The following is a 14,738-nucleotide window of genomic DNA, read 5'->3' as shown; positions in this document are numbered from 1 at the left end:
AGATAGTGCTATGGTTGACTCTAAATCGAAATTGGTGCAAGGATAAAATAGAATGTCTGGAGAGAAAATCTTTGAGTTGACAATTTACAATAAATTCCATAATTTTGGCCAAACGAGACAACCTAGATATTGGTCTATAATTATTAGGATCACTATTATCTCCAGCCTTATGCAATGGAAGGACTTGTGCTGATTTCCAAACCTTAGGAACTACACCAGAAATAGACAGATTAAGAATTAAGAATGCTGTACGGGCGGTCAGGTGGCGTAGCGGAGATTGCGCTCGTCACCAATGCAAGAGGCTGCGGTCTCGACTCCCGGAGTCAGCATTGCCTTGGCTTGGGCTGATCGCTATACTAACTCGTTTGGCTGGGTTAGGGGGAGGGAAGCCGTGGGTGGGAAACTGCCGTTGTGGACAGCGACGCCTAGAGGTCAGGTCTGGGCGCTTGCTCAGCGGAGGCAGGACTTGAGGAAGGCAGCGTGACCTCCCACGCGTTACACTTCACCAATGAGAGCCCTCGCTGCCAGGTGAGAAGAGAGCCACTGGCTGTCGCCGCACGTGTCGGAGGAAGCGTGCGGATACTTCAGGGTTCCCTTGTACCGACCAGTAGGAGAACATGCGCACAACAACCAGGTAGGGGAGGGGGGGGGGAATTGGCACAACGACTAAATTGGGACGGGGAGAAAACAGAGAAAAATCGGAGAAAGAGAGATACAAAAAAAGAAGAATGCTGTACAATTAATGGAGCAGAGAGCTGAAGGAAAAGAACATCCAAAGTATCTTCACCAGTGGCTTTCTTAGGATCAATGGTAGGAGTATCATAGTAGTAGTAGTAGTCGTAGTAGTAGTAGTCGTAGTCGTAGTAGTAGTAGTAGTAGTAGTAGTAGTAGTAGTAGTAGTAGTAGTAGTAGTAGTAGTAGTAGTAGTATAGTAGTAGTAGTTGATTGTGTATACTTTTTTATGACTAATTGATGTTTTTCTGTGTCTTCCTCCAGTTAACACTGAGACCAGAGCAGACAGTGCTCCCTCTAGTGGACAAATCTAACAAGCAGCAGACCACCAAAGGAGTCTCCTTCCAGCACCCAGAGATCCTAGCACATGCTGAACTGGTGACCTCTGACCTCAGCGAACCCTACTACTGGAGACTTCCTATCCAGTTCACTGGCTCCATGGTAAGACACAATATCCAAGCAATAACCATGCAGATGCACAGATCACTGTACATATTAATACTACAAATCTGTACATGCATAGGCGGCTGGGTGGCGCAGCGGACATTGCGCTCGTCACCAACGCATGAGACACCGGGTTCGACACCGGCTGTCGGTGTTGCCTCCGGCTTGGGCCAGCCGTCATACTAACTCAATTGGCAGAGTTAGCGGGTGGAAGTCTGGACGTTGTGGACAGGTCGGTTGGGGGACGCCTGCACAGCAGAGACAGGAAAATGGCGGGGGTAGTGTGAGCCTCCCACACGTTACACCTCGCCAATGAGAGTCCGCGCTGGCAGGTGAAAAGATGTGACAGGCTGCCTCCACATGTATCGGAGGAGACATGTGATGCAAGGCTTCTATCCTCCCTACAACTGGCCAGTGGGGGGCATATCCGAGCAACGTTCAATACAGGGGAGGGAATAATTGGCACGGCTAAATTGGGATGGGAGAAAAGTAGAAAAAGAGGAGAAAAAGTGGATAAAATAATCTGTACATGCATCTGATGAGCACTATTACTCATTACTATTTATAGCTTATACCCAGTTTAAACACCTATGCATTGTGTGTTACTATTACATTTGTACTCTGGTTAGATGCCAAACTTAGTTTTGTTGTATTGTACTGTACTTGTGCTGTATGACAATACATTTTTTATCTAATCTAATCTCAGTTTGATCAGTCACAAATTGCTTTCGCACTACCTGTTGAATATTTCCCCCCACTACCAGAAATCCAGGTGTACAAGAAACTATTTTCCAAAACGCATTTATTTTTTTTACTTTTGTAACTTATTTTCAGAAATGACAGATATTTTGAAACTATTTAAGGCCAAAACATGTAAAAAGATTAAAAAAAATTTAAATAAAAATAATAATAAATAATTTAATATCGGCCCATATCGGCCCTATCTTGATATCGGACTGATACCGATGTGTAAAAAAACTGCCATATCGGCCGATATTATATCGGCGGCCGATATTATATCGGCGGCCGATATATCGTGCATCACTAGTTTCGATATCTCTAGATAAAAGCTTACGGCCTCTCTTTCTAGATAACAGCGTATGGTCTCTCTCTCTCTCTCTCTCTCTCTCTCTCTCTCTCTCTCTCTCTAGATAACAGCATAAGGTCTCTCTGTAGAATAGATAACACTGTGTGATCGCTTTCTCTCTCTCGCTCTCTTGAACAGTGTATGGTCTCTCTAGATCATTGCATATGGTCTCTCTCTATATAAAATATACAGTCTATCTCTCTCTTGATAACAGCACATGATATAATATCTCTCTAGAATAGATAACAGTAGATGGTCTCTCTCTCTAGATAAGTACATGATCTCTCTCTAGAATAGATAAAAGTGTACAGTATCTCTCTAGATAGCAGTGTATGGTCTCTCTCTAGAATAGATAACACTGTGATGTCTCTCTCTCTAGATAACAGTGCATGGTCTCTCTCTCCAGAATAGATAACAGTGTATTATATCTCTCTCTCTAGATAACAGTGTATGGTCTCTCTCTCTCTCTAGATCACGGCGTATGGGGGTCAGTTAAAGTATGCTGTCTACTATGAGGCGAGAGACGAGACAGGCCCCTCCTCCTACGAACCACAAGTCATTGTGAGAGGTGGGCCTAACCGCGACCAGGTGATGACACGTCACATTACGGGACTCCTGATTGGACAGCTCACCCGCCATGAGATCGACATGACAGAGGTGAGGAGAGGAAACTGTGATGATAGGCTATGGACCATGCCAGTCAGTCAAGATGGTACTTAGATGCCAAGCACCTATGTGTCGGGTAGTGTGATTCATTCATTCATTCACTCACTCACTCACTCACTCACTCACTCACTCACTCACTCACTCACTCACTCACTCACTCACTCACTCACACACTCATTAATTCATCCATTAATTAATTAATTCACTCCCTCACTTATTCATTCACTCATTAATTCATCCATTAATTAATTAATTCACTCCCTCACTTATTCATTCACTCATTCATTCATGCATTAATGAATTAATTGATTCACTCACGCATTCACTCACTCACTCACTCACTCACTCACTCACTCACTCACTCACTCACTCACTCACTCACTCACTCACTCACTCACTCACTCACTCACTCACTGACTCACTCACTCACTCACTCACTCACTCACTGACTCACTCACTCACTCACTCACTCACTCACTCACTCACTCACTCACTCACTCACTCACTCACTCACTCATACTTCACATTCAGTCCCTAGTGGTGGCTCACAGGCCACTGGCATTATTTTCATTTCAAACCTTTATTTAAACTCGAAAGGCAACTGAGATCTCTCTCTCTCTCTCTCTCTCTCTCTCTCTCTCTCTCTCTCTCTCTCTCTCTCTCTCTCTCTCTCTCTCTCTCTCTCTCCCCATCTCTCTCTCCCCCCATCTCTCTCTCTCTCTCTCTCTCTCTCTCCCCATCTCTCTCTCCCCCCATCTCTCTCTCTCTCTCTCTCTCTCTCTCTCTCTCTCTCTCTCTCCAGCATGAGTGGAGATATGCAGATGGTCGTTCTATGACCAGAGAGGACTTCATGGACATTCTGTTCTATGTGGACTTTATCCTGATCAGAGCCTCACATGGAAATAACATGAGACACAGCCGGTAAGAAACACACACACACACACACACACACACACACACACACACACACACACACACACACACACACCCACCACACACACACACACACACACACACGCACGCACGCACGCGCACGCACGCACACACACACACACACACACACACACACACACACACACACACACACACACACACACACACACACACACACACACACACACACACACACACACACACACACACACACGCGCGCACGCACGCACGCGCACACAAACACACACACACACACACACATTTATTTGGATATTGTTCTGGGCGTTGTTTAGCAGACAATGTGAAAATATATACATTGTGGTGTTGCCTTCATATTTGGACCAATATCTCCACAAAAGGCCCCGCCATTATATAGCTATCTTCCTCTTCTGTTATTGGCTCCTATCAATGTGCCTCTTTGCATAATATCCAAATAGTGTAGTTACACACATGAATCATCAACAGGTGATTTTCATTCAAGTGGCACAATAAATGATATAGTTGTCAGATCAATTGATACAAGATCTTGTGTCGCATCGATGTTGCGTGTGCTTTAGGGTTAATAAGGGTTAGGTTAACGGTTATGGTTAGGGTTAAGGTTAGGTTTAAGGTTCGCTTAATGGTTATGATTAGTTTAACCCTTTCACTGCCACACGACAGAAGGTTAACCCTTTACTATCACACAACCGACGGCGATGCTCCATCATTAGCATCATTAGCTCTGCGGTTGTGTGATAGTCAAGGGCTAACCTTCTGTATTGTCACAGTGAAAGGGTTAACCGGCTGTCGTGTGGCAGTGAAAGGGTTAAGGTAACAGTGTGGTTAAGGTTAAAGTTAGGGTCTAGTAGGTAGTGTCAAGGTCAAAAGCACTTGTCAATAATAATGTTAATTATTAGTAGAAATCGGCCTAATTCTGCCCTACACGTCTTTCTGTATCTCTCCATGTCTCTCTGTCTCAGGATCTCTGAGATCAGTCTGACAGTAGCAGAGGAGGGCCGAGCGACGGTGGAGAGCGAGCGGGCTCATCAGATAGAGAGCTGTGACTGCCCTGCAGGATATTCTGGTCTGTCCTGTGAGGTAAACACACACACCACACACAGACTCACTCGCTCCTTCTTTCTCTGTTTCTCTCCATGTGAGGAGTTTAGTTTCTTCATGCATCACCATTCAAATTACAGGCACTAGTAGTGTATTTCAATGTTGTGGGGCATTTATCAGGTATTTGTAGTGGATCTTTAGGTTGTGGCGTATTTAACAGGTACTAGTAGTGGATTTTAAGAATGTGGGGTATTTAACAGGTACATGTAGTGTATTTTAAGGTTGTGGGGTATTTAACAGGTACATGTAGTGTATTTTAAGGTTGTGGGGTATTTAACAGGTACTAGTAGTGTATTTTAAGGTTGTGGGTATTTAACAGGTACTAGTAGTGTATTTTAAGGTTGTGGGTATTTAACAGGTACTAGTAGTGTATTTAACAGTTGTGGGGTATTTAACAGGTACTTGTAGTGTATTTTAAGGTTGTGGGGTATTTAACAGGTACTAGTAGTGTATTTTAAGGTTGTGGGGTATTTAACAGGTACTTGTAGTGTATTTTAAGGTTGTGGGGTATTTAACAGGTACTAGTAGTGTATTTTAAGGTTGTGGGGTATTTAACAGGTACTAGTAGTGTATTTTAAGGTTGTGGGGTATTTAACAGGTACTAGTAGTGTATTTTAAGGTTGTGGGGTATTTAACAGGTACTAGTATTGTATTTTAAGGTTGTGGGGTATTTAACAGGTACTAGTAGTGTATTTTAAGGTTGCGGGGTATTTAACAGGTACTAGTAGTGTATTTTAAGGTTGTGGGGTATTTAACAGGTACTAGTAGTGTATTTTAAGGTTGTGAGGTGAGGAGGACCTGTGAGGAGACAGATGGTGTTGTGTTCGTATCGGAGTGGCTTGTTAATAAAGATTTTTTAAACGGCCGGTTAGCTGTAGCAGAGGAACAGATGGTGTTTAAATAGAGTCCATCAATAATGCCTCTACATGGATGACAGGGGTGTGTGTGTGTGTGTGTGTGTGTGTGTGTGTGTGTGTGTGTGTGTGTGTGTGTGTGTGTGTGTGTGTGTGTGTGTGTGTGTGTGTGTGTGTGTGTGTGTGTGTGTGTGTGTGTGTGTGTGTGTGTGTGTGTGTGTGTGTGTGTGTGTGTGTGTGTGTGTGTGTGTGTGTGTGTGTGTGCATGTGCGTGTGTGTGTAAGAGCATGCGGTCAACAATTACTGGAGGGAGTAATCATTAGGTGTGTTATATTTTCTAAATGAGTCTGTGCATGTTACCTTGAGGGCTCTCTGTGTATGTGTGTGTGTGTGTGTGTGTGTCTCTCTCTCTCCCTGACTCTGTTTTTTGCCCCCCTCCCCCCATCTCTCTCTCTCTCTCTCTCTCTCTCTCTCTCTCTCTCCCTCGCTCTCTCTCTCTCTCTCTCTCTCTCTCTCTAGGAGTGTGCAGCAGGGTATTACCGGCTACTTGGAGGGGGCGGAGTCCTGGTGTCCGGGGGGCGGAGTCCAGCAGGCCTGGGGAGCTGTGTCAAGTGTGAGTGCAGCGGTCACTCAGATACCTGCGACCCTGAGACCGCAATATGCCAGGTAATATCACTTACGTTAAGTTAACTAAAATTCAGCTCATTTGAGTTGAGTTTTGTTATGTGAAGTTAAGTGAAGTTGAGTAATTTAAGTTAGGTGATGTTAAGTTGAGTGTAGTTAGGTGAATTTGAGAGAAGTTGAGTGAAGTTAAGTTGTTAATTTGAGCTGAGGAAGCACAGTATTGCTTTTGTATACTCATAACAGTTCATTACCTGTATAACACATACAGATATTAAATTAAGTAAATATATAGTTATATAAATATATTAAATTATATAGATATATAAAGTCATATAAACAGATACCTGGAAATATTAACAATTATATTAAATATGTCAAGTCATATAAACTGATTTTAAGTTATATAAATATATGAAGTTTGACACATATATTGAGTTATATAAATATTTAGTTATTTAAACAGATTAAGTTATATAAAGTTATATAACCATAAATAGTTGGAGCATATAAGAAAACAGCATATGCTGTGATGACTAGTCTAATCTACCAGTTTATAGATGAAGCAGCACCAAATCTGAGCAGGTGTGCAAGTTTACATCTGAAGAATGAATTGTGAATGAGGAATTTGGATTAAGGAATTAGGAATTAGGATACATGGAGAATGGTAAAAGAGGCAAGAAGCAAGTGGAGATATGCAGTGACCGGAACATGCATTTAATATGGCTGTAGGGTACTGTGACAATGAGATTGTGCAGTGTAGCACACTTAACACAGTATAAACCTGACAGTGAATACTGTTAGATATTGCGATGTCCAGCTCCTGATTGCCTCAAAAGTGCTTGTCTCTGCGTTCTGTTTTTTTTTCCTCACAAGGCCTTGCATACTGGTGGAATTCCTGGAATTCCACACCAAGTTCAATTCAATACTTAACACAGTATAAACCCTACAGTGGATACCTGACACAGTACAATGCCTACATTAAATACTTTACACAGTACAGATCCTACAGTTAATACTTTATACAGTAGAAAACCCTACAATAAATACTTTTTACAGTACAAACCATACAGTGAATACTTTAAACCGTACAAACCCTACATTGAATAATTAACACAGTACAAACCATACAGTGAATATTTAACAGTACAAACTCTACAGTGAATACTTAACACAGTACAAACTCTACAGTGAATATTTAACACAGTACAAACCCTACAGTGAATATTTAACACAGTACAAACCCTACAGTGAATACTTAACACAGTACAAACCTGTTGAAAGCCGACGGGTTGTCTCTAATCTATCTCAAATCACCTACTCGAGATAGACCCCTGTGGCCGCCCGATATCCCCCAGCGAGGTGCTAAACTCGCTAAGTTCTCGGGGGAATTACTATTCCTAATCACGCTTACTTCATAGTCACTAGTTAGTTATATCCAGTTGATATGAAATATAAGCGTAGAAGAGTTGTTAATCTCTTCTTTGTTTGTAATAAACCGAATGTATGTCTGGGAGAACTCCCTTGCCTATAATAATAGTATTTATATTATCATCACCATCACCACCATTATCATAATTTTTTAGGAAAAGCCTGTAATGCTAATCATTTGTAAGCCTGATGATATTACTACTCTTTTAATAAGTATTACTACTGCCAATAGTGTAATACTTGCGCAGTAACACTAATAATCATTTGCAAGCCCCATAACCTCTTATCAGTTCGACAGGTCCATCAATCCGTGGCCCGATCGTCCGGCCTTGCAGTGGCTAGACTCTCAGTTTCCCACAAATCCAATGGAGCCCGTCGAACATAGTTGTTACCGGCGTTCGCAAACAACAAACAGTGATATAACAGTATATATATATATATATATATATATATATATATATATATATATATATATATATATATATATATATATATATATATTATATCCTTTATATAATTTTAGCTAAAAGCAGTAACCAGCAATCGATTTGATCTGCATGGCTTCCAGAATATAGCTATACTGAGTTACCTCAGATGAGAGCAGGGCGAGGCCAGCGTCGTGACACATTGTGATAGAAAGCAGTCCACGAATTCAATAAGTATTTAAACAAAGTTGTTTTAATTAGAAAAAGTAAGTTACAAAGATTCTGTCTTGAAAATGTCCAATCCAGTTAAAATAAGTATAAAACAAAACATCTCTCATAGCATAGCAAAAACTCTCTTTGTCGCTATCATTTAAAAGATTTAGAGCATCTAAAATACAGAGCTTTGTCATAGGGACTCCACTCTGAAAAATAGACAGATTCTGTTCCATACATCGCTCAACAGTATCTGCCGCTATAAGAATGGTGTCAGAAGTCTAAAAAATCTAAATCTAATCCGGATGAGGCGAGCTCGGCTTTATATACAAGTTCTGTATCATATCAAGACCTCTTACTATTGGTCTAAATACAGTGATGTCATTTCTGTAGTGGATGTCTACCATCCAATCAACACATAACACACTCAGTAAGGATGAACTCCTCCCTTTCTAGTCATTACATTTACTGGAGAAGTAACAGATTACTTTCTTTTGGGAAAAACCCCATTACGTCACTAAACATTTATGCATGTCTGCAATGATCCAAATTCTACAGAAAGCAGATATAGCATATATATACATGTACAATTCAATACTCATATACTTAAACACTGATTGATATGCCCACACATCATATATGTATTTTGTAGTTTAAAGTGTATAATAGCTCTCTGCCTCATAACTGCAAGGGTTAACTCTGCAGGCAGCGATTCTCCCACCTTCAAGGTCAGGCCACATTCCTGGCGTCACAGAACAGTAAGAGAAGGGGCCTCTTCTCTTTCCATTCTCCAGGACTACACAATGTATGGTAGTTTGTACCAGTTACTGTTTTAGATTCTATAGTTCTTACAGTTTTACACAAGTAGGAGGAAGAATACACAGACATTCTTCATAATCACTGACGCTTAAGTCATCTCTTAACATATGCTTAGATTTAAAACAGATATATACAATAAACATATGCTTAATCCTTTATATCCTACAATTGACAGAGAGAACAGGATGTCATAATAAAAAGGGTCACTAGTTGTTTGTGGGACTTCAACATCCCCTCTGTCATCCTGGTCGGTCACTTTCCACTGTCCTAATAGCGTCTGTATGGGGGGACGAGATGGAAATTGCGGGGTCACGTGGCTGTGACTCTCCACACCCCCTCTGTCATCTTGGTTCCCTGGTACCCTGGCTGGATGGCCCGACAGGATAGGGGCCACGTCGTTGCTTGGTAGCCGGCGGGAAGACTTGCATCTGTTGTTCCTGGCCAATGCACCCAGTTGTTGCCGTCTGAAGAACACAATGTCATAGTTCTATGGTCACCCCCTCTGACCTCTTGGATCTCTGCCGTAGTTTGAGGTAGGTTCAATTGTCATTTCTCAGGCGACCACGGGTCCCTGAGATTTGTAGCAGCAGTCCTCTATTGAAGCGTGGTTGGCCTGGTCGTGTGACCCTGTCCGTAGGCCACGCAGGACATCACAGATACAGTCCACAGAGGACTCATTTCTTTTCTATCTTTCAGGCCCATTCTGGGCTCTCATCGCCTTTTAACTTGGGTCCAGGCCGATGTCTCTCTGTCTCCATGTCAAAGGATATGCGGGCATAATATCCCCTGTTTCATCGCCTGCCCATTCTCCTTCACCTTCGTCGGAGACGTCCTCCAATCCTGAGCTCCTGGTCGAGCCAGAGAGTGACTGAAAGGTGGTGCCTTTCAGAGAAGGCCCCTTGCGGATAAGTCTCAGTTTGGCCGGTTTAGCTCTCGTTCCGAGGTCTAGGAGGTTCGCCCCTTGGGTACTGAACTCTCTCCCTAGATCTTGACCTAGATGAGGACCTTGAGGATGCTCTGGAGCTTGACCTATCCCGGTCTTCCTCCATTTCTGAGTTCTGATCTGGATCAGTATACTCCTGTTTGCTACTTGCTGCGTCGTCCACCGACTCCGGGGGACAGCCCCCCCCGTCTAAGAATGCTCCTGGCCTGAGATAGGGCAGGTTCTGATCCTTCAGGCCCGAACTGTACTGTCGGTCTCCTTGTGTTCTGACGTGAGCACTACAACAGTGAGGTCCCTTCTCTCGTACCGACGTGCTACAACACGGAGGTCTCTTCTCTTTGGGATGAAACTCCCAATCCATCATCCGAGGGTGAATCCTCGTCCTCGGTGACATGGGAATGATTGTGAGACATCCTTAGGCTGCTATTAGCTCTGGCTCGTTAGCCTGCTGTGAGCTCTTATTAGCTCTGGCTATTTAGCCTGTTGTGAGCTCTTGTTAGCTCTTGGCTATTTAGTCTGTTGTGAGCTCTTGTTAGCTCTCGGCTAGTTAGCCTGATGTTAGCTCTGGCTAGTTAGCCTGATGTTAGCTCGGGCTAGTTAGCCTGCTGTAGACTCAGGCTATGTAGCCTCTTGTAGACTCAGGCTATGTAGCCTTTTGTAGACTCAGGCTATGTAGCCTCTTGTAGACTCAGGCTATGTAGCCTTTTGTAGACTCAGGCTATGTAGCCTCTTGTAGACTCAGGCTATGTAGCCTCTTGTAGACTCAGGCTATGTAGCCTTTTGTAGACTCAGGCTATGTAGCCTCTTGTAGACTCAGCTCCTGCCACAACGCCCTTTCACAGTTGCTGGTTCCACTTCCGTCACAGTAGCAGGACTTTGCTCCTGCCAGCTTCTGGATCCTTAGCCTGCTGTTATCATCTGTTAGCACTGGCTCGTTAGCCTGCTGTTATCATCTGTTAGCACTGGCTCATTAGCCTGCTGTTATCATCTGTTAGCTTGGAATCTGCAGATTGTAGCCTCCTGTAGATTCATAGAGTTTTCTACTTAAGTTCTGGCTTTAAGGCGCCCTAGGCCTTTGTTGCTAGTAGAGTTTTCTACTTAAGTTCTGACCTTAAGGCTCCCTAGGCCTTTTGTGGCTAGTAGAGTTTTCTACTTAATTTCTGGCTTTAAGGCTCCCTAGGCCTTTGTTGCTAGTAGAGTTTTCTACTTAAGTTCTGACCTTAAGGCTCCCTAGGCCTTCTAGTCGCAAGTAGTTTTCTACTTAAATTCTAACTTTAAGGCTCCCTAGGCCTTCTAGTCGCAAGTAGAGTTTTCTACTTAAATTCTGACTTTAAGTAAACATTAGGTTACTTCAAGTTCAAGTGACTTTAAGGCTCCCTAGACCTGCTAGTCGCGAGTAAACGCCACTTCAAGTGGTTTCTTATCAACCCTCTCTTGTTCCTGATAGATTTTTTACCTCTTAGGCTGTCTGCTGCGCTTTGCAGACCTCTACGTCACTCATTGTTCCAGATCTCGAGCATTAGGAGGAGTCTTGGTTGGAGAGGTTTGCTCGCTGATAAGTACTCTAAGGCTCCCTAGGCCTGCTAAACTCTAAGTAAGCCTTATGTTACTTCAAGTTTAAGTGACTTTAAGGCTCCCTAGGCCTTTGACTTTAAAGGGGAACTCCAACATTTTGGGAAATTAGCTTATTTAACCTTCAATTAGCTCTGGCTTGGTAGCCGGCTGTTAGCTTCTGTTAGCTCTGGCTTGGTAGCCGGCTGTTAGCTTCTGTTAGCTCTGGCTTGGTAGCCGGCTGTTAGCTTCTGTTAGCTCTGGCTTGGTAGCCGGCTGTTAGCTCGTGTCTGGCTAGGGCCAGTTCATTCCAGTTAGCTCTGGCTTGGTAGCCGGCTGTTAGCTTCTGTTAGCTCTGGCTTGGTAGCCGGCTGTTAGCTTCTGTTAGCTCTGGCTTGGTAGCTGGCTGTTAGCTTCTGTTAGCTCTGGCTTGGTAGCCGGCTGTTAGCTTCTGTTAGCTCTGGCTTGGTAGCCGGCTGTTAGCTTCTGTTAGCTCTGGCTTGGTAGCCGGATGTTAGCTTCTGTTAGCTCTGGCTTGGTAGCCGGCTGTTAGCTTCTGTTAGCTCTGGCTTGGTAGCCGGCTGTTAGCTTCTGTTAGCTCTGGCTTGGTAGCCGGCTGTTAGCTTCTGTTAGCTCTGGCTTGGTAGCCGGCTGTTAGCTTCTGTTAGCTCTGGCTTGGTAGCCGGCTGTTAGCTCGTGTCTGGCTAGGGCCAGTTCACTTCCAGTTAGCTCTGGCTTGGTAGCCGGCTGTTAGCTCCCAATTGGCTATGTAGCCTCCTGTAGACTCCGGCTATGTAGCCTCCTGTAGACTCGGGCTATGTAGCCTCCTGTAGTCTCGAGCTATGTAGCCTCCTGTAGTCTCGGGCTATGTAGCCTCCTGTAGACTCGGGCTAGGTAGCCTCCTGTAGACTCGGGCTATGTAGCCTCCTGTAGTCTCGGGCTATGTAGCCTCCTGTAGACTCCGGCTAGGTAGCCTCCTGTAGACTCGGGCTATGTAGCCTCCTGTAGTCTCGGGCTAGGTAGCCTCCTGTAGACTCGGGCTATGTAGCCTCCTGTAGTCTCGGGCTATGTAGCCTCCTGTAGACTCCGGCTAGGTAGCCTCCTGTAGACTCCGGCTAGGTAGCCTCCTGTAGACTCCGGCTAGGTAGCCTCCTGTAGACTCGGGCTATGTAGCCTCCTGTAGTCTCGTTAGCCGTCAAAGCCAGCCTGTATGGCTGCGCTGATGTCTCTTTAAGCCGTCTCCAGACATTAAAGAGGGGGTTTTCTTTTCCTTCTCTTTCTTTAATCCAACTTTGCGGCCTTAACCGCTCCACCAGCAATGCCCACAAAAACGCAGATGCCTTTTAATTTGCCACTGCTCTCCACTGAGGGCCATACAGATCAATATCCCTTGTCTGGCGCATTCTAAAGCGGAAGGTTTTAGCTCCCTAGGTGCTGATAAGAGCACATTCAAGTAAGGTTTAAACTCACTTTTGTAATCTGTTCATTTCTCCGTTATCAATATCCGAGTTTATTTTATTTGGCTGTATCTCATACCGATCTCAGCCCACCCAGGGACGCCATGTTGAGAGCCGACGGGTTGTCTCTTATCTATCTCAAATCACCTACTCGAGATAGACCCCTGTGGCCGCCCGATATCCCCCAGCGAGGTGCTAAACTCGCTAAGTTCTCGGGTCAATTACTATTCCTAATCACGCTTACTTCATAGTCACTAGTTAGTTATATCCAGTTGATATGAAATATAAGCATAGAAGAGTTGTTAACCTCTTCTTTGTTTGTAATAAACCGAATGTATGTCTGGGAAAACTCTTTGCCTATAATAATAGTATTTATATTATCATCACCATCACCACCATTATCATAATTTTTTAGGAAAAGCCTGTAATGCTAATCATTTGTAAGCCTGATGATATTACTACTCTTTTAATAAGTATTACTACTGCCAATAGTGTAATACTTGCGCAGTAACACTAATAATCATTTGCAAGCTCCATAACCTCTTATCAGTTCGACAGGTCCATCAATCCGTGGCCCGATCGTCCGGCCCTGCAGTGGCTAGACTCTCAGTTTCCCACAAATCCAATGGAGCCCGTCGAACATAGTTGTTACCGGCGCTCGCAAACAACAAACAGTGATATATATATATATATATATATATATATTATATCCTTTATATAATTTTAGCTAAAAGCAGTAACCAGCAATCGATTTGATCTGCATGGCTTCCAGAATATAGCTATACCGAGTTACCTCAGATGAGAGCAGGGCGAGGCCAGCGTCGTGACACATTGTGATAGAAAGCAGTCCACGAATTCAATAAGTATTTAAACAAAGTTGTTTTAATTAGAAAAAGTAAGTTACAAAGATTCTGTCTTGAAAATGTCCAATCCAGTTAAAATAAGTATAAAACAAAACATCTCTCATAGCATAGCAAAAACTCTCTTTGTCGCTATCATTTAAAAGATTTAGAGCATCTAAAATACAGAGCTTTGTCATAGGGACTCCACTCTGAAAAATAGACAGATTCTGTTCCATACATCGCTCAACAGTATCTGCCGCTATAAGAATGGTGTCAGAAGTCTAAAAAATCTAAATCTAATCCGGATGAGGCGAGCTCGGCTTTATATACAAGTTCTGTATCATATCAAGACCTCTTACTATTGGTCTAAATACAGTGATGTCATTTCTGTAGTGGATGTCTACCATCCAATCAACACATAACACACTCAGTAAGGATGAACTCCTCCCTTTATAGTCGTTACATTTACTGGAGAAGTAACAGATTACTTTCTTTTGGGAAAAAACCCATTACGTCACTAAACATTTATGCATGTCTGCAATGATCCAAATTCTACAGAAAGCAGATATAGCATATATATACATGTACAATTCAATACTCATATAATTAAACACTGATTGAT

General features: G+C 43.3%; 1 protein-coding gene across 1 annotated transcript in view; it reads left to right on the top strand.

Moving 5' to 3' along the window:
- lama2 (laminin, alpha 2) overlaps window positions 1-14,738 on the top strand; it is a 384,202-nt gene that overhangs the window by 265,051 nt on the left and 104,413 nt on the right. The window contains 5 exon segments of the mRNA XM_084314199.1: window positions 997-1,173; window positions 2,735-2,920; window positions 3,732-3,850; window positions 4,822-4,939; window positions 6,334-6,480. Of these exon segments, the coding sequence (XP_084170325.1) occupies window positions 997-1,173; window positions 2,735-2,920; window positions 3,732-3,850; window positions 4,822-4,939; window positions 6,334-6,480 (747 nt within the window).

This window comes from Notolepis coatsorum, assembly GCF_963971535.1.
Source record: "Notolepis coatsorum genome assembly, chromosome: 5".
NCBI classification, from domain to species: Eukaryota; Metazoa; Chordata; class Actinopteri; order Aulopiformes; family Paralepididae; genus Notolepis; species Notolepis coatsorum.
The sequence above is the reverse complement of the archived record's forward strand: the minus strand, read 5'-3'. Positions and strand labels throughout refer to the sequence as shown.